Source organism: Ziziphus jujuba, chromosome 11 (assembly GCF_031755915.1).
Source record: "Ziziphus jujuba cultivar Dongzao chromosome 11, ASM3175591v1".
Lineage (NCBI taxonomy): Eukaryota > Viridiplantae > Streptophyta > Magnoliopsida > Rosales > Rhamnaceae > Ziziphus > Ziziphus jujuba.
The window spans coordinates 27,392,614-27,417,143 of NC_083389.1; the positions used below are offsets into that span (position 1 = coordinate 27,392,614).

At 33.1% G+C, this 24,530-nt stretch overlaps 2 protein-coding genes and 1 pseudogene across 2 annotated transcripts; 1 reads left to right on the forward strand and 2 right to left on the reverse strand.

The window, feature by feature from the left end:
* Positions 1-2,916: 2,916 nt before the first annotated feature.
* On the reverse strand, positions 2,917-7,150 carry LOC107433245 (acetate--CoA ligase CCL3). The gene is made up of 3 exons (XM_016044505.4): positions 6,827-7,150; positions 4,541-5,131; positions 2,917-4,046 (listed from the first exon to the last, which is right to left on the reverse strand). The coding sequence occupies exons 1-3, from the start codon at positions 7,040-7,042 to the stop codon at positions 3,150-3,152; spliced, it is 1,704 nt and encodes a 567-aa protein (XP_015899991.3). The 5' UTR covers positions 7,043-7,150; the 3' UTR covers positions 2,917-3,149.
* A 2,606-nt stretch (positions 7,151-9,756) lies between these two features.
* LOC107435297 (chitinase-like protein 2) lies at positions 9,757-12,058 on the reverse strand. Its single transcript, XM_016044504.4, has 3 exons — positions 11,395-12,058; positions 10,726-10,885; positions 9,757-10,527 (listed from the first exon to the last, which is right to left on the reverse strand). Exons 1-3 carry the CDS (start codon positions 11,774-11,776, stop codon positions 10,110-10,112), a joined length of 960 nt encoding a protein of 319 aa, XP_015899990.3. The 5' UTR covers positions 11,777-12,058; the 3' UTR covers positions 9,757-10,109.
* Positions 12,059-19,251: 7,193 nt separating this feature from the next.
* Positions 19,252-23,160, forward strand: LOC125419597 (pre-mRNA-processing-splicing factor 8A-like; annotated as a pseudogene).
* The last annotated feature ends 1,370 nt before the right edge of the window (positions 23,161-24,530 follow it).

The following is a 24,530-nucleotide window of genomic DNA, read 5'->3' on the forward strand; positions in this document are numbered from 1 at the left end:
TAAATAAACCCAATTTTATTGTCTAGATTCGCATTATCATGCATTGTAAGTCTTACCTAATATATATGTATATATATATTTATATATATATATATATAGAGAGAGAGAGAGAGATTCTATGATCTATATATATATATATGTATGTATATGTATATGTAAATTAAAAAAAGAAAAAGAAAAAAAAAAAACTCCCCTTTAGTTGAACATTATGTTTTCAATTTCCATTCATAATTGTAATATGAGAAGCTTTTGGCAATAACTTGGAGGCGTGTATACTTTCTTTAAGTACTTTTTAGCCATTTAGTCATTATCCGTTTGTTGTTATATGATCTATTTTCAAAAGTGATCGCCGATTTGGATTCAATTCATTCAAATTATAAATCATAAATAATTTATAAAAAAAGGATTAAATTATTAGTGTTGATTCATACATACAACATTCCTAACAGAGACTGACGCATCTTTTAGAGAGGAAAGACATTCAATTCCTTTCCAGATTCCGTGCAACAACCATATCTCCCAATTAATCTTTCTTTTGCTTCTTCTCCAACAATTAAATATCTCGTATACTTCCGTTGAGATTTTGTCAAATATGAAGTCTTTACGTTGTAATTAATATTACAAATATTAATTAATTAGGATATATTTTCATGAAATTATATAATTTTTTTGGACGAAGTATACAATTAATATTAGACTGAAAGTATATGCTTTTGTTTTTGGAAAACAAAAATACTGTCTCTAGCTAAGAAGCCATGCATATGCATACAGATAATATTAATTTTCAAATAACATATTGATAGAAATTAATTAATCTACTTTTTTTTTTTTTTTTGGGGGTTATTTTCTTTCATTGTTTCTGTACTAGTCATCATTATTATTGGTTAGAGTTTGTCTTTAAGCATAAGCAATTAAAAGTACCCAATCATTTAGTTAGTTGAAGTTTTTGATGCGGTTTTGCACCGATACTCCATCCACACATGTTGCTTCAGTATAACCCCCTTTTAAATTTTCCTTCTATTCTATGAATTTTATAAAGAAATAAAATAAATAAACAAATAAATAATTTTTTGAAAAAAATGAAAAGGGAAAAGACAAAACTCCAGAGATATTAATTACGTGTGGTAGAATAACCAACACTTTGCACAAACCTTTACGATGCTCCCAATAAACTACTTCACCCACACGTCCACACCACACTCTCTTATATCATTCGGTAATGCTTTCACGTCTCCAATCACTTTTTTTTTTTTTTTTTTTTTTTTTTTTTTAAAAAAAAGGAACCTTCCTTCACGTTTCAACCGAAACCAAACCATAATCAACTATGATGTCACCAATATTCCTCAATTAAGAAAATCAAAGCCAAATTCCAATTTTTTTTATTTTTTATAATCCTATAAAAGAATTCATTATTTTTTCAAATTATAATATAAATAATACAGTGACGTGATAAGTTATACAATGTTAAAACTAGCTTTGTATCAATAGACAAACATATAATTTTTTAAAACCTTTATTTGGGTATATATGAAACTAATTACACTTTAGAGTGGGTTTAGAAAAAGTGGTACGTTCAGTTTAGAGTTTGCTTATGGTCATGACCAAACAAACTGATTTACTCTTTATCCCTTTTCCAGGATGCCCTGAAGAACAGCTTTATTTTTCTTTATCAACGTGGTACATAACGGGACCTGATTTCCATGCATGGATGTTATTAGCTTTCCTTGGTTGCTGTGGCATGTGGACAGCGATTGTGACCATAAATGACAATTTGAGAAAGAGAGATATCGATTGGTAGAAAACGCGAGCAAGGCAAATGCTATCTTAGCTAGCTTCATCAACTTGGCCTAACCAGATCATCAATGTTATGGACCCCGCTCCCCCACTCTCCATAGCTTGAGATTTTTGACAATCTTTTCCTTTTTTCGGATGAGAAGGAATATTATACATTTTATATATATATATATATATATTTTTTTTTTTCAAAAACCATACTATATAATTATATATTTATTTATTATGCGTATATGGATGAGACCCAAACAAGAACCTCGCTGGATATAAGCTTGCTTTAAGGAACAATATAAGAGAATGGAGAGGATATGTAGTGATTTGGATATTACCTATTATAGATCTTATCCTTGAAATAAAAGATAGCCTTGCCAACTAACCCGTATGAAGGATCTTCTTATCTCTTTTAGTTCCCAACTATATGGTTCCGTAAAATCCTTTTATTTGATCTCTACATAGCCTTGAATATTGATTTTCAATATATTTACAACTAATAAGTTATCTATGTGCTTCTCTAGCAACTAACAAGCCCCACATTAATACTGGATAAGTTCGTTTTATGATCCGTAATGGAAAAATAGACTTTTCCGTTTCTGTCAATTTGAATTTGAATTTTTAATTTCGAGCCACAAAATACTATAATATCTTATCCGGGTCGTGGATATTGATGATCGATAAGCTTCAGTCATTGTTGTATCTGCATGGACTTGTATCAGTATATGACAACGACAAGCATTCATTTGCTTTACTTTGAACCGATCCATTTGTGTATTAAGAAATTTGTGTCACAATAATTTAATAAGAGTGTAAATGCTTCACAAAGATTATTAGGTTGCGTAATTGGGTTCTCTAGGTTTATTTGATGGAACAGCTAGCATTTCCACATCTTTCAATCAGTTCCACTTTCCACAGAAAAGTCAAGTCAGAGTATTAATTAAGAGATTAATTACTTCTTAATTTTAAAGAAAACATGATTGATTGGTTTAAAGAAACATAACTCCAAAATTTGTAGTCATATCATACCAAGAAACTAACAAATTCGCAATTGGCAACCTATAACAATTCAAGCAGTCTCTAAATTATGCAACCAAAAACATTGAATATGTAATAAGAATTGAGAAAGAATTTGATAAAAGGAACCTTCAAAGGCCTCCAATAATGAAGAAGCATTATTACAGAGGAAAAAGTTTTTTTCCTGTTTGCATAAGTTAAAAAGGCTATTAAATACATATATAATCTGAGAAAACATGTGCCAAACACCTCGCAGATACTATTTCATTCGGTCACAAACATACAGTTATAATTTGCTCATCTTTTTTTTTTTTTTTTTTTTTTTTTTTTGGGCTTTTGGCGGTGATCTATAATTTGCTCTTCCTAACAGGCCCAATTTCTTTTGCTCTGGCCCTCAGCAAATGCTTCTGTATTTTCCCTGTTGCTGTCTTTGGCAATGGTCCAAACACCACAGATTTGGGAACCCAATAAGCTGGCATCTTGGACCTACAGAACTTCATTATATCTTCTGCTAAACGCTGTTCATTAGATTTATCCACGTTAGGCTTCAATGACACGAAAGCGCAAGGAGACTCACCCCACTGTTCGTCGGGCCTGGAAACCACTGAAACCTCTAAAATTGCAGGATGCAGATATAGAGTATTCTCAATCTCCAAGCTACTAATGTTTTCACCTCCAGAGATTATAATGTCCTTTGATCTGTCTTTGATTTCGATGTACCCATCAGGATGTTTCACAGCAAGATCCCCCGAGTGAAACCAGCCATTGGCGAAAACCTCATCATTGACTTTCGGGTTCTTTAGGTAACCCTTCATGACAGTATTTCCGCGCATCATAATCTCTCCTATGGAGGTTCCATCAGCAGGAACAGGTTGCATTGTCTTGGGATTGATGACATCAAGGCCCTCCAAGCCAATATACCGAACCCCTTGGCGTGCATTAAGTCGAGCTTGCTTCTCAAGGGGAAGTGAGTCCCATTCAGGCTTCCATGCACATACCGTTGATGGACCATAAGTTTCAGAGAGACCATAAGTATGGGTAACCCGGAATCCCCTTTTGGACATTTCAAAGAGCACAGAAGAGGGTGGAGCAGCACCTGCGGTATTTACATTTACAACATGAGGAAGAGGAAGGATAGTCTCCTCTGGTGGAGCATTAATTATGGTGTTGAGTACCACAGGTGCAGCACAAAAGTGAGTCACACCATACTTGGCTATGGCTGCATAGACTGCCTTGGCTGTAACCTGTGAAGATGTAGAAAGGACAGTAAAGCATGAATCAAAGCTAGAAATCATGAAAGTTGGTGCAGAGAAAATGAAGTTTTACACAGAATACTAAAACATCTAAGCTGGGAGTAAGCTAATAATTGGCCTGTAGAGAATTTTTTTTTATTTTTTATTTTTATTTTTTTTTATAACAAGCTCTTTAAAATTTGTTGACAGAAATACCCAAATATTTAAGAGCATGAATGTATTGGTTAACTACTAAAACGAGGTCTGTAGCCACTTCACACTATCAAGTGGACAGCATAAACCAATTTTGCCACTCTAGAAAAGACAAACCTTAAGTACAAATTATTAAAAGAGCTTGTTATAAAAACTACTCTATCCATTATGCTATTTAAGATTCACTGATCACATACTTAAAACTTGGTAATCAAACTTAGAAATTGCACCAAATTAAGCTATGATAACCGGACCAGAGGAGATAAATATCATACAAACATTTCCTGATTTACCTGTCGAAGACATATGTTTGTACCACAAAGAGCAGCAAGAGTCCAAGTGTAACACCAGCCATTGCAATGGAACATTGGTAGAGTCCAGAGGTATACAGCTCCTTCATTCATCCCCCATATAAGAGCTCCACTCAAAGACATAAGATATGCCCCACGGTGGCTCAATACCACACCCTTAGGGCTGGCTGTTGTACCAGAAGTATAACCCAAAGCAATGCTCTGCCACTCATCCTTTGGTGGTTCCCAAGAACACTCAGGATCACCGGTTTCTAGGAACTTCTCATATTCAACAGCCCCTCTTTTCAAAGCATATTCGAGCGTTTTACGGTCACAACTTTCATCCCCTACGACAACAAGAAATGGAGGCTTATAATGGCCTCTACTTTTTTCTGCCAAGATTTTCAAAGCTTCCTCTGCCAAGGAAAAAAACTCTTGATCCACGATCACAACAGCAGATGATGAATGGCCTAGAAGGAAAGCAATAGTTGATGCATTTAGACGAATATTCACACAATTTACCACTGCTCCAACCATTGGAACACCAAAATGGGCTTCATAAATAGCTGGAACATTTGGTGCAATTACTGCTACCTGTTGACAAGCGCATAGAAGTAAAATTAATTACAAACTCTCTAGCAGAACCAAGTAAAATTAAACAACACGCATATGATAACATAAAAAACATATATAATAACATAACATAAAAGTTTATATCTTGCTTCTTTCCTTCCCAAATAGTGCCACTTTCCCCCTACATTTGCTTTGCACGAGGTTACATATCTTATATTTGTTTTCCAAACAAAATTGAAAAACAGACACACACACACACAAAAAATCTCCTAAAGATAAAGGCTGTTTGCGCCCCCCCCCCCCCCCCCCCCCCCCCCCTCTCTCTCTCTCTCTCTCTCTCTCTCTCTCTCTCTCTCTCTCTCTTCTTCCTTTTTTTTTTAAATCTTTAGCCGAAAAGCCCACAACTTAATCGACCAAACTGATTAAGTATTTCCTAACCATCAGACCATAAATAAAACAAAATAAACATTAAAAATGCAAAGTGTCAAGCATTTAACATAAAGACTTCATTTTCCTCAACCCAAATGATTGAAATTAATTTCAATAACAATTTTTTTCTAGTATTATATCCTATATCTATTTTTCCTATTCTTTTTTTCATTTTTAAAAATTTATCTGCAAAACAAAAGTTAAACAGTGGAAACATTTCAGAAGAAAAAAGTAGTAATAACACACATATTTAATAACATAATAGACGCAGACATAATAATAACATAACATAAAAGTTTATATACTGTTTCTTTTCTTCCGCAAAATACAGTCTCCCCCAAATAGTGCCACTATCTCCCTATATTTGCACGAGGTTACATTACTTGATATTAGTTGTTACAAATTTAGATTACTATGTTACTCTCCAAATGTTAGATAAACTAAAGAATAGGGTCCTAAAGACGATTAGAAGGCAAAGCTCTTTCCCATCTCTGCTCAAGCCAATTCGAATAGATTGACTCAAATCCAGGTGCTTCAAATAGGCATTTCATCAATCAATACCATTTTCAGCTCAACATTTTCAATACATAATAAGCAACTCATTTTCCATAAACAATAAAATAACCCAAAAAAGACAACATTTTATATATTCCAGCTGAACAAAAAGGAAATATCTAATCTTCCCCGGCAAAATGAACCACGAAAAAGGTTGACAATCAATTGACATTTTTTTTTTTTCTCTCTCTTTCTTTTTCATATGTTTGAATATACCATTGATTTGTTTAACATCAAACTCCATTTTACAAAATTAAAAAATAAAAAAACATTTTTTTTATTCCATTTGGTTTGAAGAGACTAAATCTCCAAGCAAAAATGAAAAGCAGACACGCAAAATCGCCTAAAGATAAAGGCTTTTTTCTTTTATCCTTTTTTTTTTTTTTTTTTTTTTTTTTAATCTTTAGCCCCACAAGCCCAACACATAACTAAGCAAACTAAAACATTTTCATTTCCTAACCATCAAGTCGTAAATAAAAACAAAATAAACATTAAAAGTCCAGGGTGTTAAGCATTTCACATCAAGACTCCATTTTTCCCCAACGCAGACGAATCGAATCAAATTAAATTAATTTCAATAAGAATTTTTCTAGTATTATATCCTATTTCTTTTTCCATTTTTGGAAATGAAAAAAGCAAAACATAAGTCAAACAGTAGTGGAAATACTTAAGAAGAAAATAAAATAGTTGCCTAATTAAGTAAGACTATGGAGCATAAAAGGAAGAGAGTACAGTGGAACCGGGTCCGATAGAGAGCTTTGAGAGAGCGGAGGCCAATCGACGGCAACGCTGGTAAGTCTGTAGCCACGTGTAGGATAGAGATCCATGGACCAGTGATTTTCTGGTGGGATGCACCACAGCCGCTCTCTCCAGAAACCAAACCGGCGTTAAAGCCGTGTAGTTCGCCGCGTTCTTTGGAAGATCGTCTATGTCTCGGTCCACCCCCATCTCTGCTGCAGCTTCTTCGCTGTTCTCTCTCTCTCTCTTTCTGGCTCTCTCTGCTCTGCGTTTGGTTATTGTATTATTTTTGGTGGCAGAATTCGTTGGCAGTGAAAGCTGCTTTAAATACTGCCAGGAAGAGTCGTACCAGAGGTGTGATCCAACGGCTGAGAGAGTTCGTGATAAATGGATTAAATTTTTCCTACGTAACCCGTTTACTCTGTATCTGCCACATGTTGGGAGAGTTCCCTAATTTTTCCATTTTTACACTAATAATTATCCTTTTATCTTATTATTATTTTTTTTACCTTTTATTCCCTTTTTTTCGTTCAATAAAATTTATTATTATTATTATTATTTTTTTTTAGTTTTTATATTCACGAAATTGTCGTTGATAAAGAGAAGCCATGCTGCCACAGAATATTTGCGGGTACCAATCACATATTCAACCAATTCACCAAAAAAATCACATATTCAACCACTCAATTTTTTATTGCTTTTTTCTGATACCAATTTATTTATAAATTAACATAGCATAGATAATGCGTTCACGCTCTGAACAGGTAAATTTAATAATTTGTCTTTCCCCGTTATTAGTCATCAATATATATTCAATGTATTTACTAAAAAAAACAACATATATGCGGTGTCGCTTGTCAGATTCTTTGTTGTGTATTGTTGAAAACAATATGAATTTTTTTATATAATTTTTATATTTATCCGATGTAGTCATAAAATATTAAATTCGATTTTTTAGTAAAGTAAACATTAAATACGATTCAAGCTAATATAAAAAATTAAAAATATATATTACGTTTATATGCAGAATAATCAGAGGAAAAAAGTCATCCTTTTAAAAATGCACAAATGTTATTTATGCTCTATAAACACAAATGAAACCTATATAACATAAGATAATTAAAATAATAATTATTCAATAGTTTATTTTTAAAATTTTAAAATAATAAATAATAAAATGAAAGATTCAAATTAAGCTGATAGTAGGCATTAATTATGACAAATAATAAAATTTTTAAAGATATCTTAAGTTTTTTTTTTGTTGGTATGATTATTTAATGAATTGTTATTGTATAAATAAGACATGCCAAACAAATATGAAAAAATCAAATAAAATTTATTCGTAAAATTTGAAATAAAAAATTATTATAAATGATAAAAAAAAAAAAACAAACAAACAAACATAGAAAAACATCCTTCCGAAAAGGAAAAAAATAAAAAAATAAAGGTTGTTTTCATTACCAAAACAAATTTAATTGTCTATTAGTGAAAGTAACAAATTTAATTGTCTATTAGTGAGAGTAATATCTGGATTTTTGAATTCAAATTGGATATACATGAAATTTAAAATATAGAGAGATTCAAACCGCCATCCCTTCTTCGTTCTCTCTGGGAGTTGACGGAATAATCTAATTTAAGTTGCCGCCACCTTTTTTTTTTTTTAATTTTTAATTTTAATTCTTGTAGCATATGGGCAATGTTTATCACATGGATTTGGATGATTGACCAGATAACCATATTGCATCTATAATTTCTTAACCTTTTTTAAAATTAAAGCAAACGAAAAAAAGAGGGGTTTAAATATTCTATAAAAACATATAGTTTATAAGATGTAAGTATTTTATAAACCATAGATCTTATCATTTAGGATATGTTTAATATTCAGAATGATAATTCCACATAAAATAAAAATACTTCTTTATAAAAATTAAAAAGAAAAAAATATATAATTATTTCTGTTAATATATTAGATTGTTATATTGAATTAGATCTATTTTTTAGTATATATAAATAAATTTTTCATTCAAAAAAAAAATCAAAGTTGATAAAAATTAATTAAAAATCAAATCTATCATTAATATAGGTTTAAATTATTTTAAATATGATAAATATGTTTATTTTTAAAATAAAAATAAAAATTTTATTTTTTTTTCTAAAAAATAACTATTCTTTAAAATAGAATAAATATTTTTAAAATTAAAATATTTGAATAATTAAATTTATAGAATAGTTATTTAATTTCTATGTTTATTCCGCATGTCAAAGTGTTATCAGATATTCTATTATTGGAGGACCAAACTTGCATAAGATTAAGATTGTTAATCTAACCAATTTTGATTCGAACATTAGAAGTTATCAATTTTGACTTTCAAAAATGTCTTCTTTCTTTTTTTTTTTTTTTTTTTGTTTGGCAAATTCATAATTAATGTCGCTCTAAATTATATATTCAAAAAAATTGGGGATTGTTGTGATTGGATGATGTGGAGCTTGTTTGACCGACGGAAAAAGCCGCGTCAATACCAAAAGGTTCTTTATATTTTTTGGACGAAATTCCAAAAGCTTCGATGATCTAGAAAGTAGGAGCTGACGTGGGCACAGCGGCGAACGGCATATGCAACTCTACGACAGTCGTTTGTGACCCAAATAAGAGGCCCATTTATTATTATTTTGATATAGGCCCATAACTAAAATGAAACTTGCACTTGTTAGGCCTATTTGATGGAGTTCTCACGTCCAACTAAGCAAGCTTTAGGGTTGATTATTTATTTTCTTTCAATAATTTTTTTTTTTTTGGGGGATGAATATTCAATGAAAGATAATAAGGCTGAATCTTCTATAATATATTTCAATTTCAAACTTACCTAATCAAATGGATATGACAATGCCATGATTTGCATGCAGCCAAATTCCACAACACTAGAGAGTTAAAAGAAACACAACGGCAGAAATATATCAATATCGTTACAAATTCGGAATGAGAAATATTTCAAAATTTCGTTACTTGAAATTCACGTATATATGACTGAGTCAATGGCATGGTTCATACTCCAATGTACTTTTAGAATTTGGAACACAAAGTAATCACAAAACTTAGAAAATAAGAACAACAAAAGATAAGCATTATATATCTAAACAAAGTTTCAAGACTTGGTTTTGCAACTTTCACACAAAGAGCAAAGTATTTCCTTATTGATTTTTGTTTTCCTTCAAAAAGGGATTTTATATATCTCAAAGTGTATGATATGGACAGGGCTAACTATGAACACCACCAGAAGTTTCAAGAGGAATTTGTAGAAGAAGAGGATGCTGGATTGAAAGCCTTCTGCTCAGAACAAGCAAGGACTTCATTGGGCCCTCCCTCTTCTCTTCCAACACCCATAAGATCAAGGTAATACAAGTAATGCGAGACGATGTTGTTCATGGACTCGGAGTCGCCTTGACCGCATACCTGATCTCCGTACAGCACATTCATGGTGGCGCCAAATCCCGGAACTCTCTTGGACAAAGTGTCATTCTTTGTTGGTTTCCAATTTCCAACAAACACATCATGTGCTGAAGGCTGATGCTTCTTGAATGGCGTCATCCACCTCCAAATCGCAGCCTGGAATGCCAATGTTGCATTCTGTTCTATGTATTCTGGATGGTTCAATAGGTCCACCTTCAGGGCATTCCCAGTTTCTCCATAGTTGTAGTTCCTATTTGATTAAAGGTGGACCAAAACAAAAAAAAAAAAAAAAAGAACCAAAAAAAAAAAAAAAAAACCAGTTTCAGAATTTTGTTGTGACAGACCTTTTTCTTCTTTCCTATCCAAAAAATTGTATGTTATTTTGTCAAGGAATTTGTTGTAAGTTGTGAAATTGATTCACATGAAAATGATGAAACAATGCACATACCAATAAAGAGGTAAAGCTCCACGGCCGTGGTATGAAGCTCCTGGAGCGCAGGGATAGGTGAGTTTAAAGTAGTCATCGCAGTATGACTGGCTGGGACTCAGTTCCTTGTTGTAGCATAGACCCCAGGCCAATGGTCCCCCTGTAGCTACTCCATACCCACCTGAAATTTTACAACTTCATCTACATTCATTTGCTTGTATATAAGAGATTTGACTTGAAGGGAGATTTTAAATCAAGTTGTATGAGTAAAGTTTATAAAAGAACATATGATATTAAAGTTCTAGAAATTTTGCAGCCTGTTTAACTCTATATATAAAAATTTGACCATCAATATCAAATCCTAAACATGTGACACTCAAATAAAATAACACTAATCAAATTCATCATAGATGGTTTGTATAAGATTCCCACACAATCCATATGAAAAATATTCAAAATCCAATTTAAATACAATATCATAGTCAGACACAATATACAATCCAACCCTATTTCACCTAATTTAAATGTAAAACCATAAGCTATTGAAAAATCCCATATGAGAACAAAAACAAGTTTAGAAACAGATCAAACCAGAGCAACCAAATAAAACCCCATTGATCAGAGCAAAAAGCATTTTTTCTTTTTTCTTTTTTTTTTTTTTTTTTTTTTTTTTTTTTTTACCCAACTTACATGAGGTTTTACTGCCAACATGACCAAGAAATGCTGCAACTTCCTTCATCCCGCTAAGCTTCCCTCCCGTGGTACCAAATCCAAGGGGTTGGTAGTCAGCAGCGGCAGTGATGAAAGAGTGATAGTCCCAGAATCCCGTAGCATGAGCCACGGGCGAGTTACGCTTAGCGAAGAGGTTCTCGAACTGGTAGGCCTGGAAATAGTCAGAAATGGTTTGGTTACAACAATAAACAGACCAAGTTTTGCATTCCCACCCTTTCATACACACTTTCTTTCCCTTCACTTTCTTCACCAATGGCTTCACAGAATCATCATCATCACCATTCACAGCGAGAACAAGCATTATCACCACAGCGAAAAACACAGACCATTTGGCCTCCATTTTTTTATTATTTTTTTTGGGACAAATGGAGAAGAAAAGAATCAGATTCCAAAAACTCTTTTTGATGAATTTACTGAGGTTGATGAAGAAGGTGGGAGAAAAGGAATACTTTATAAACTGGTCTTTGGGAAAGAAATTGGTATAGGATGCTGAAAGAGAAAGAAAATGAACGCGTAACCCAATTGGTTAGAATGAAACTTTCAGTAAAAAATGAATGTGCAGCTTATTAGAAAGTGAGTGAGCAACCACTCACTCTTGCTTTATTTTTGCTTCTCTTTTTGTTCATCTTTGAGTAGAAGGAAAGAAAAGCTTGACGGAAAGGTTCTAAATACCCATCACCAGCCAGGAGAGAGAGAGAGAGAGAGAGAGAGAGAGAGAGAGAGAGAGGGAGTCAGCTTTGGGCTCAAATGGCCTTTCACAATTCTCAAATGGGCTCACATGGACTAGATTTTTGGGCTTCAACACCTTCAATACCCATCAAAGATGAACCTAAATTAAAAACAAAGTGGACTTTTTACTAGACTATAAGAAATATAACTTTTTATTTACTTTATAAAAAAAATAAAAACAAAAAATAAAAAAGAGAAAACATTACAGCATCTTACAGTTATGTCCTATGTAATTGCATTATTTTTCAAAAATGTCGTAATTTTACAGCATTTTTTTTTTTGTATTGCATCATTGTTAAATTTGCCTCAAAATTATATTATTTTTACATATATACTTGAATTTGAAAATTGTAAAAATAGATAAAACAGAAATAGATAAAACAGAAATACGTTAGATTCTACTAAAATGAAAATAAAAATGTTTGTATTGCTGTACAATCACATTTACAAGCTAAAAACTAGAAGGAATATGCTTTTTAATTTTTATTCATTCTTTGGTGAATTTCTTAAACTTCATTCGTTCTATAAAGAAAAGGTTTTTTAAAAAATAAAAATAATTACATAAAAGGAAATTATAGTTTTGCTTTTTATGAGAGAAGAAATTTTAGTTTATAATAAACTTCTTCTGTGTACTATTTTTTATTTGTGGTTGCAACTATGCTTTTCATATGGTGTTGCAAGGCACATAAAAATATAAATTCTTTGAACCTTCTAAACATTTGATCCTATGGTAGAGACATGCTTTAAAAAATGGTTTTTTATGTTGACAGTGCCGTGGTTGTTTGATCACTTCTTTTTTCACTTTTTCGACACCTTTAAAATATTATATTTATTTCAATAATAAAGATAATGTGCATGTACATGTTATCTACTTATACTCATTGAATATTCACTACTAGAATCGCATTGATAACTGACGCAATAAATGCGTCGCACAAAATAAATAACGACGTATCGCACGGTGTCGCCTAATGTCTTGTCGCTAAATCTATAAGACAACAAGCGACGCATTATAAGAGTCGCCTATTTTTGACTTTTTAGCGACTCATATTTACTTTTAGCGACGCATTAATAGAGTCGCCTATTTAGCGACGCATTGACTATTTAGAGACGCATTATTAGTGTCGCCTATTTAGCGACGCATTTTACTATTTAGCGACGCATTAGTAGAGTCGTCTATTTAGCGACGCATTAATAAAGTGACTATTTAGCGACGCATTAATAGAGTCGCCTATTTAGCGACGCATTAATAGAGTTGACTATTTAGCGACGCATTAGTAGAATTGCCTATTTAGAGACGCATTAATAGAGTCGCCTATTTAACGACGGATCGACACTTTTAGCGACGCATTATTTCTTAATGCGTCGCCCCTTCTTTTTTTTTTTAATTTTTTTAAATTTTGTGAAAAGTGATTAAAATAGTAAAAATATAAAAATAATTAAAATACAAAAAAATGAAAACTAGCTTCATCCAAAATAAATAGAATACAAAAATTTTAAATAAATATTTTGTCATAACAAATTAATTATCAAATAAATTAAATATCATCTCATTGATATATTTTTACATAATTTGTAAGCTATTGTATTTTTCATAACAAATTTAATATTAATTAAACTTCCATGAATGCATATTCATTGAGATGGAAGTTGACCTCTTGTTGACGATATTACATCCTCATACTGCATATGGAAACATTAAAAAAGTTATTAGCATGCACTTATGCAAAATAAATAAAATATTAATCATTATTAAATTTGTAATTTAGTATAAATGAAAATTTAAAAAATATTACCATTGTTCTTAAGATTTGACGAATCACATTTCTCCCCTCATAGTCATTACAAACATAGTCACTCTCACATTCATCCTCATTATCATTTTCATCGACACTTGGCAACTATATGACAAATGGATTGTGAGCCATCTTTGTATCTCCAAGAACATCTTCTTCAACAACCGTACGATGTTGTGGTGAAGTTAAAATAATAGACCATCTTGATTCAAGTTAATCTTCAACACAAAATACTTGTTGAACTTAGCAAAATAATGTCAAGCAATATCACAAACATAATTTCTAAAAAAGCAAGATTAATAAAACCCAATGAACCTAAGCTGCAGTTAAAATGAAAAAAAAAAAAAAAAAAACAACCCACCTCATGTTAAGAAAAAATAAACTCACCTAAACGATGGAGATAAAGAAAGAAGAAAACCAAAAAATCACGAGGGCGACAAAGAGAAATCTAGCTTCTCGGCCGACGACAACGTAGGCAAATGAAAAATGAAACCTGGAATATCTCACTCTTCAAGTCTCTCTTAGATTGCTTCCAAATCTAATATCGATTAGGTGGTGTACTTGATGTAGTTTTAAAAAAGAAAAAATGGATTTAAAGGAGCGCGTAAAAATTTAAAAACGCGCCAAAAATTTTCAAAAAATGGCAAGAACGCGCCTTTTCTCCCAATTGCATTTTTTTTCTTTGATTAATATTTTTATTTTTCAACTACAAATAAAAACTGAAAATATTTCTTAAAAATGCGAAGTAAAATATCGAAGATTGCTGCTTATTTTTCTGTTTTTCAAGTACACCTTTATTCTTTATAAAATTTGCATGTCTTTCAAAATTTTTGTTTTTGTTAATTGAGAGAATAGGCAACGTATTCTCTTCAAGAAGGATTGCCTGTGGTGTGGTGATTTCTTGAGAGTGTAGGAGGTCTTGGGTTCAATTCTTGTTATGGTCCTATTTTGATTTTATTTTTTTTAAATGTTTAAACAAAAAAATTAAAAAAAAAAAAAGGAACAGGCGACGCATTTGTTGAGGAATGCGTCGCCTGTTCTTGTATTTGGCGACGCATTGATTCAATAATGCGTCGCCAAACACTATATTAGCCAATATTTGCTATATTAGTACATATAAGTGATTTGGCCTAGTGGTGTGGTGATTTCATGAGAGTGTATGAGGTTTTGGATTCAATTCTTGTTATAGTCTTATTTTGATTTTATTTTTTTTAAATGTTTAAACAAAAAAATTGAAAAAAAAAAAAAAGAACAGGCGAACGGCGACACATTTGTTGAGGAATGCGTCGCCTGTTCTTGTATTTGGCGACGCATTGTTTGAATAATGCGTCGCCTAACACTATATTAGCCAATTTTTGCTATATTAGTACATATAAGTGATTTGGCCTAGTGGTGTGGTTATTTCTTGAGAGTGTATGAGGTCTTAGGTTCAATTCTTGTTATGGTCCTATTTTGATTTTATTTTTTTTAAATGTTTAAACAAAAAAATTGAAAAAAAAAAAATGAACAGGCGACGCATTTGTTGAGGAATGCGTCGCCTGTTCTTGTATTTGGCGACGCATTGTTTGAATAATGCGTCGCTTAATACTATATTAGCCAATTTTTGCTGTATTAGTACATATAAGTGATTTGGCTTAGTGGTGTGGTGATTTCCTGAGAGTGTATGAGGTCCTGGGTTCAATTCTTGTTATGGTCCTATTTTGATTTTTTTTTAAATGTTTAAACAAAAAAATTGAAAAAAAAAAATGAACAGGCGACGCATTTGTTGAGGAATGCGTCGCCTGTTCTTGTATTTGGCGACGCATTGTTTGAATAATGCGTCGCTTAATACTATATTAGCCAATTTTTGCTGTATTAGTACATATAAGTGATTTGGCCTAGTGGTGTGGTGATTTTCTGAGAGTGTATGAGGTCCTGGGTTCAATTCTTGTTATGGTCCTATTTTGATTTTTTTTTTAAATGTTTAAACAAAAAAATTGAAAAAAAAAAATGAACAGGCGACGCATTTGTTGAGGAATGCGTCGCCTGTTCTTGTATTTGGCGACGCATTGATTCAATAATGCGTCGCCTAACACTATATTAGCCAATATTTGCTATATTAGTACATATAAGTGATTTGGCCTAGTGGTGTGGTGATTTTCTAAGAGTGTATGAGGTCCTGGGTTCAATTCTTGTTATGGTCTTATTTTGATTTTATTTCAATTCTTGTTATGGTCTTATTTTGATTTTATTTTTTTTAAATGTTTAAACAAAAAAATTGAAAAAAAAAAAGAACAGGCGACGCATTTGTTGAGGAATGCGTCGCCTGTTCTTGTATTTGGCGACGCATTGTTTGAATAATGCGTCGCCTAACACTATATTAGCCAATGTTTGCTATATTAGTACATATAAGTGATTTGGCCTAATGGTGTGGTTATTTCCTGAGAGTGTATGAGGTCTTGGGTTCAATTCTTGTTATGGTCCTGTTTTGATTTTATTTTTTTTAAATGTTTAAACAAAAAAATTGAAAAAAAAAAAAGAACAGGCGACGCATTGTTTGAATAATGTGTCGCCTAACACTATATTAGCCAATTTTTGCTGTATTAATACATATAAGTGATTTGGCCTAGTGGTGTGGTGATTTTTTGAGAGTGTAAGAGGTCCTGGATTCAATTCTTGTTATGGTCCTATTTTGATTTTATTTTTTTAAATGTTTAAACAAAAAAATTGAAAAAAAAAAGAACAGGCGACGCATTTGTTGAGGAATGCGTCGCCTGTTCTTGTATTTGGCGACGCATTGATTCAATAATGCGTCGCCTAACACTATATTAGCCAATTTTTGCTGTATTAGTATATATAAGTGATTTGGCCTAGTGGTGTGGTTATTTCCTAAGAGTGTATGAGGTCTTGGGTTCAATTCTTGTTATGGTCCTATTTTGATTTTATTTTTTTTAAATGTTTAAACAAAAAAATTGAAAAAACAAAAAGAACAGGCGACGCATTTGTTGAGGAATACGTCGCCTGTTCTTGTATTTGGCGACGCATTGTTTCAATAATGCGTCGCCTAACACTCTATTAGCCAATTTTTGTTGTGTACATATAAGTGATTTGGCCTAGTGGTGTGGTGATTTTCTGAGAGTGAATGAGGTCCTGGGTTCAATTGGTCTTATTTTGATTTTATTTTTTTTAAATGTTTAAACAAAAAAATTGAAAAAAAAAAAGAACAGGCGACGCATTTGTTGAGGAATGCGTCGCCTGTTCTTGTATTTGGCGACGCATTGTTTGAATAATGCGTCGCCTAACACTATATTAGCCAATTTTTGTTGTATTAGTACATATAAGTGATTTGGCCTAGTGGTGTGGTGATTTCTTGAGAGTGTAAGAGGTCCTGGGTTCAATTATTGTTATAGTCTTATTTTGATTTTTTTTTTAAATGTTTAAACAAAAAAATTGAAAAAAAAAAAAAAGAACAGGCGACGCACAATCTTATTGGTGCGTCGCCTGTGGGTCGCCGCCTGTTAAACGTATAACAAAAAAGAAAAAAAAAAAATCAACCTCAGTTATGTTGCTCTAATATCTTTATGAGTTATTTGTTGTTAAATTAAGATTAATTAAAAGAACTAAAAAAAAAAAGTGGAGGAGAGAACAGGCGACGCACAATCTATATAGTACGTCGTATATTTATTGAATTTTTACTGACGCATTAACCTCAGAGTCGCGGTTTTGTTTTTTCAGACGTGTTTATTTCGTAACGTCGCTAAATAAGTGTCGCTAGATATCAATTTTCGCGTAGTGATTTTTTTTACATTTTTATAACATCACTTGTAGATAAACAGGTAAACAGAATTGCATTTCCACATTGAAAAAGTGATGAAGAAGGCATTGACGGGTATTTGTTCCTTAATCTGAAAGGCCTATAGCAGAAGACTTGTTTTCTTGGTCATATGGTGAAATGGCTTTTATTTATTTATTATCTTGTTTAATATGATTCTCTTCATGCTATATCTTTTACTGCTTGACATGCGTGGTTATGTTCACCCTAAAAATTTATTTAGATTCTTCGGAGCAGGTTTTCAGCCAAATTGGAGAAAGGCATACCCATGATAGCCAAGGTACTGTTTCTTTTCCCATTAGACTTACATGTGCATCCTGGAAAATTTGGCTTGTACTTTTAAACTGAGGATGTCATGGCAATAGTGCTTATCTAATGTTTGGAAAAAAAAAAAATTAATAAATAAATAAAGACACAGTTTTTGTTAAATTTTTGTTATTAATTTATACATTTTATATGGACATATAGTTGATAAAATATTTGTTTATGCATTTTATAATTTTTAATTCATTATATTATATTATTATATGTCTCATGTAAAATGAAATATATATATATATATATATATCATGTTTTTTGACAGAAAATTAAAAAATATTAATTTTATGTAGTTTTAATTGCTCCGTAAATAGTTATCAAATTGCCTCTTATATCCTTCCCACTCTCTTCAAACATTAAAAATATTATTATTATTGACTTTTTCTTTGGGAAAGTTATTATTATTGACTTTTACATAAAAAAAATAATTTTACGATTCACAAAAACAAATATGTGTCCGTTTAGGAAACTGCTTGTTTTATATACACCACTGGAGCACGATATTGCGCTTGAGAATTTAGAAAAAAGAAAGAAGATTACAGATCCTAAAATTATTTGACGACCACGTTAATTATAGAGATGGCGAACCACTCGGCCAGAGACAAAGCTCGAAGAGAAGGCCAGGAAATGGCAAATACGGTGACAAGAAGAGAAAGTTCTGTACCATATAACCGGTGCAATAATTTTGTTGACGAAACACCAATGGTGGTTGAACCTGTTTATTTAGCACAGCGGGCCTCCATGTGGATCATGATGAAAAGGTAGAAAAGGGATCATCGAAATTTCAAGAGGATGCGTTTTCCACCTTTTGATGATGAAGAACCTCCTTTGGATTACTCTAACAAATCTCTTGGATGTTGACCTTCCTGACCCAATTCGGCTAGAGCTTGATGAGGAAGAAGATAATGCTGTATACGGTTGGTTTTATGATCATAAACCTGTCGGTGGTGGTAAAAAAACAATGGCAACTCAGCCTTCCGGTTATGGCAACACTCTATCGGCTAGAAGGACAGGTTGTATCTGATTTGGTGATTGACAGAAATTATTTCTACTTGTTTGATAAGAAATCTTTTTTTTTTTTTTTTTTTTTTTTTTTTTACAACAAAGGCATTGAATTTGTTCATACCTGGTGGTCCGAAATTCGAGCCTTTGTACGGGGACATGGAGGATGATGATGAGGATTGGAATGAGTTCAATGATATTCACAAACTCATTGTTCAGCCACCTATGAGGACAGAGTACAGAATTGCATTCCCCCATCTCTATAACAGTAGGCCTAGGAAGGTAAATTTCAATTCTGTTTATCATATCCCCATGGTTATGTGTATAAAAAATGATGATCCTGATTTGCCTGCATTTTATTATGACCCTTTGATTAACGCGATTCCTGCCAACATTAGGAAAGCTTGTGACGAGGATGATGGGGATTTTATGTTACCGGAAGGAGTGGAACCATTGCTGAAAGATACTCTACTTTATAGGCATGAGACCCCAGCTGCTGGGATTTCACTGTTATTTGCGCCACGGCCTTTTAGCATGAGATCTGGTCGATTGTGTCGGGCGGAAGATATACCGCTTGTGGCAGAGTGGTATAGATAGCATTGTCCTGCTTCATATCCTGTTAAAGTTAAGAGTTAGTTATCAGAAATTATCGAAATGCTATGTGTTGAATGAGCTGCATCACAGACCACCGAAGGCTCAAAAGAAGAAGGATTTATTCCGGTCTCTAAAAGCTACAAAGTTTTTCCAAACCACATGGCTTGATTGGGCTAAAGCATCTCTTTAAGTTTGTTTTGTAAACAAGGATATAACATGCTGAATCTGTTGATTCATAGGAAGAATTTGAATTTCCTTCATCTTGATTATAATTTCAATCTAAAGCCAATCAAGATACTTTCGACAAAAGAACGAAAGAAGTTGTGATTTGGAAATGTTTTTCATCTGTGTCGTGAAATCTTGAGGTTGACGAAGTCAGTGGTTGATGCTCATATCTAGTTATAGGTTAGGAAATGTCGATGCTTTCCAGCCGAGTGATGGGTTACAGTATATCTTTTCACATGTTGGTCGGCTAACCAGCATGTACAGTTACAAGTACAGGTTGATGAGACAGATTAGAATGTCCAGGTATTTGAAGCACTTAGTTTCTACAGGTTCAACACAGGGCCAGTAGGGAAAGGGCTAGGATGTGGATTTTGGGCGCCAATGTGGAGGGTCTGTTGTCCTTCCTTCGCACTACAGTGCTACTTCGTGAAAGATGGTTAGGAGATCTACGTGCACGGCAATTTGAAGGAAGCCATTCAAAAGGTGGCGAAGAGGGTAACTAAGCAGCGCGTTGAAAGTCGTTTTGATTTGGAGCTCAGAGCGGCTGTAATGCATGATGTTCTTGATGCAATGCCAGAAGGCATTAAGCAAAATTAAGTCCAGAATAATATTGCAGCATCTCAGTGAGGCATGGCTCTGCTGGAAAGCGAATGTACCTTGGAAGGTTCGTGGTCTGCCGGTTCCAATTGAGAATATGATTCCTCGTTATGTGAAATCAAAGGCGCATTGGTGGACGAATAATGCTCATTACTATCACAAATGAATTAGAAGAGGTGCAACAGTTGATAATTCTGTATGTCGAAAGAGTCTTGGAAGATTGACTCGTCTTTGGTTAAAGGCTGAACAGGAAAGACAACACAATTATTTGAAAGATGGTCCATATGTAACACCAGAAGAAGCAATTGCTATTTACACGACTGTGGTTTCGTTGGAATCGAGAAGGTTCATTCCTATTCCATTCCTTCCATTGTCATAAAAGCATGATACGAAGCTTCTTAAACTTTCTCCAGAAAAGTTAAAGGAATCTTATAGTGTGGCTGTGAGACTAAACCAACACGAAAGGGAAGAATTGGGACTGATTGAACAAGCTTATGATTAGCCACACGAGGCACTGTTATGAATTAAGCGTCACTTACTCAATGTGTTTTCAGAGAAGTTGGCATAGAGTTTATGGATCTGTACAGTAATCCCATTCCAGTTTACGAGATTGATCCTCTTGAGAAGATAACAAATGCATATCTTGACCAGTATTTATGGTATAAAGGTGACAGGCGCCATCTATTCCCAAACTGGATCAAGCCTGCTGACTCAGAACCCCCTCCCCTCTTGGTGTATAAATGGTGTCAAGGAATAAACAATTTACAAGGCGTCAGGGACACAAGTGGGGCAATTTGTGGTGATGCTTCAAATGAAATTTGATAAGTTGTTGGAGAAGATTGACTTTACGATGTTAAACAGACTTCTTCAATTGGTTTTTGACCACAACATTGCTGTTTATATCACTGCGAAAAAACAATGTGGTGTCTTACAAGGATATGGATAATACAAATTCATATGATCTTATTCGCGGTCTGCTGTTTGCACCATTTGTTGCAGAGTACTATGGGCTTGTCATGGACCTACTAGTCGTTGGATTGACTTATGCCAGTTATGTTGCTGGTTCTCTACGGATGCCAAACGAGTTTGTCACTTACTGGGATACTAAAGCTGAAATGAGGCATCCAATCTGGCTATACTCTCGATATATAGACAGGGTGAACATGCTCTTAAAATTCACTGATGAAGAAGCTCGAGATCTTATCCAGAGATATCTTACTGAGCATATGGATTCTAACAATGAAAATATAATCTTATTTTGAAGGCTAAAGAGCCACAAATGATTCTTTTCAATATTTATGATTGCTGGTTGAAAAGTATTTCATCGTATACTGCATTTTCCATACTCATTCTGATCCTTATAGCACTTCACGTGAACACTAAGAAGGCTAAGATGTTACTTAAACCTGACAAAACAATTGTTACTGAGACTCACCATGTTTGGCGTTCTCTAACTAATGATCAATGGATGAAGGTTGAAATTGTTTTAAAAGATCTCATTTTGTCAGACTATGCAAGGAAGAACAATGTGAATGCATCAGCTTTGACACAGTCTGAGATTCGACATATTATACTTGGAGCTGAAATCACCCCACCTTCTCAGCAAAGGCAACAGATAGCAGAGATTGAGAAACAGGCAAAAGAAGCAAATCATCTGACAGCAGTAACAACAAGGAGGACTAATGTTCATGGTGATGAACTTATTGTTACTCCTACAACTCCATACAAGCAAGCTGCATTTGGTTCTAAAACCGATTGGCATGTGAGAGCAATATCAGCAACAAATCTCTATCTTCGCGTCAATAATATTTATGTGAATAATTTAGTGGATTTAAAGGAACCTGGATACACATACATTATGCCAAAAAACGTTTTGAACAGGTTCATTTGCATAGTAGATTTGAGGACACAAATTCTTGGCTACTTATATGGCATAAGCCCAGCAGACAACCCTCAGGTTAATGAAATTCACTGCATTGTCATGCCGCCACAATGGGGAACCCATCAGCAAGTCCATCTTCCATCTTCTCTGCCAGATCATGATTTCCTCAGTGACTTGGAGCCTTTGGGATGGATAGATACTCAACTAAATGAGGTTCCTCAACTATCTCCACAAGATCTAATTTCCCATGGTAAGCTTGTCGAAAACAACAGCCAATGGATCTGGACAAGTTCATTATTCTAACTTGCAGTTTCACACCAAGTTCTTGCTCCTTGACTGCCTATAAGCTGACTCCATCTGGTTATGAAGGGGATGGGTCAACAAAGACGGCAGAAGCAATTTTAATGGATACCTTCCAACTCATTATGAGAAGGTCCAGATGCTCCTCGGTGACCAATTTGTTGGTTTCTATATGATTCCTGATAATAGTCCATGGAACTACAACTTCATGGGTTTAAAACATAAACCTAGCATGAGGCATGGGGTCAAGCTTGGGACTCCATGGGAGTACCATCATGAACACCACAGGCCAACTCATTATCTGGAGTTCAGCAACTTGGAGTAGGGCCATGCAGCTGAGTCTGACCATGAGGATACTTTCTCCTAGGCTCTTAGATTGTATTAGATGATAAACTTTTTATACTTTATCTTGGTAAAAATAATGTTATCTTAAATTATAAAGATCATATATATTTGCTTTATTCTTGTTATATCTCACTGCTTATCTGTTTTTTTTTTTCCATTTTTAATCTTCAATTACTTCGAAAAATATAACGTATATATTTACCAAAACAATTACTGTTCTTTTTCAAGCATCTGCGCTTCCAACCAGTCTTTCATTCCCTTCTTTTGACATGATATTGTTCCATTTAAAACAAAATATATTATATATAAGTTTTTTTCATGTTAATTTCTTAATCTATCTGTTTCTGTCTTCTTAAGTGAATGTTGTACAATATATTTGTGTATAATAGACATGAACTTGAATTGGCTGTGATCAGGTAGTTAACTATATAAGTACTGATTTTGACATTTTGTATCAGTTACATATATATATATATATATATATATATATATCTTAAAATGATACATGGACAGAGGCAAATGAAAATTGGAAAATTTGAAACCGGTTAGGTTTTATCTGGAATCGAACAAATAAATGTCAGAGCTGCGGCTTTCATACATTGCAAAGCAAGGAAGTGATATTTTGAATTTTTAATTATCAATTTGGAACTAACTATATCGTTCACTGGGAGTGAGAGAATAAAGCTGGGAATTTTTCCTTCAAACAGTGCCTTGTTGAATGCAAGAGCATAATTGGCATATATGAGCAAGAAAATTTTGTTTCGTTTCATCTGAGCAGTTCTTGGAGTTGGTGCTGCATGGCCTTTGGCTCTGCAAAAAGATATCCCACTTTTTATTTTAATCTTTCGTTTTTTTTTTTTTTTTTTTTTTTTTTTTTTCTCTCTTCATTTTTATTTGGATCATTGAGAGAATTATAAAATTCTTCTTTCTCTGTCTCTCTTTTTCCGTAACAAAAATTGGAGAACATATTTGACGCACGTGAAGTGTTTGATATTTTTCATGTCTTAATATTATATATTAATTTTATTATTAAATTATTTATTAATTTGTTTCTTTATTTCTAAAAAAAACCTATTTTTGTTTTTAGAGAAAAAGAGACCTTTTTATGGAAAAAGAGAAATATATATATATTGAAATGCTTTATAACAAATCTTTATAATATTTTTTAAAATATATATATATATATATATATTCAAGAAATACAATTATAAATCTAGGTTTGTGCAATTACACTGTTGTTAATGTGAGCGCGTGTTATTAGATATATAAGCTTTGATATTATAATAATTTCACTGTACTCAAACTTTCTTCTCCAAGATTAGTTTGAGAATCAACGAGTAAATTTACAACATGGCATAACGCCAACACCATGATGAAGGTAGTGGTGTAACGCGCTTTCGGAAGAGCCCTGATGGAGGATGGAAATATCAACGAAGATGTTGATAACAGAAAACAAAAGTTTCATTGTCTTCTTGGTATGTCTGTTCAAAACCTC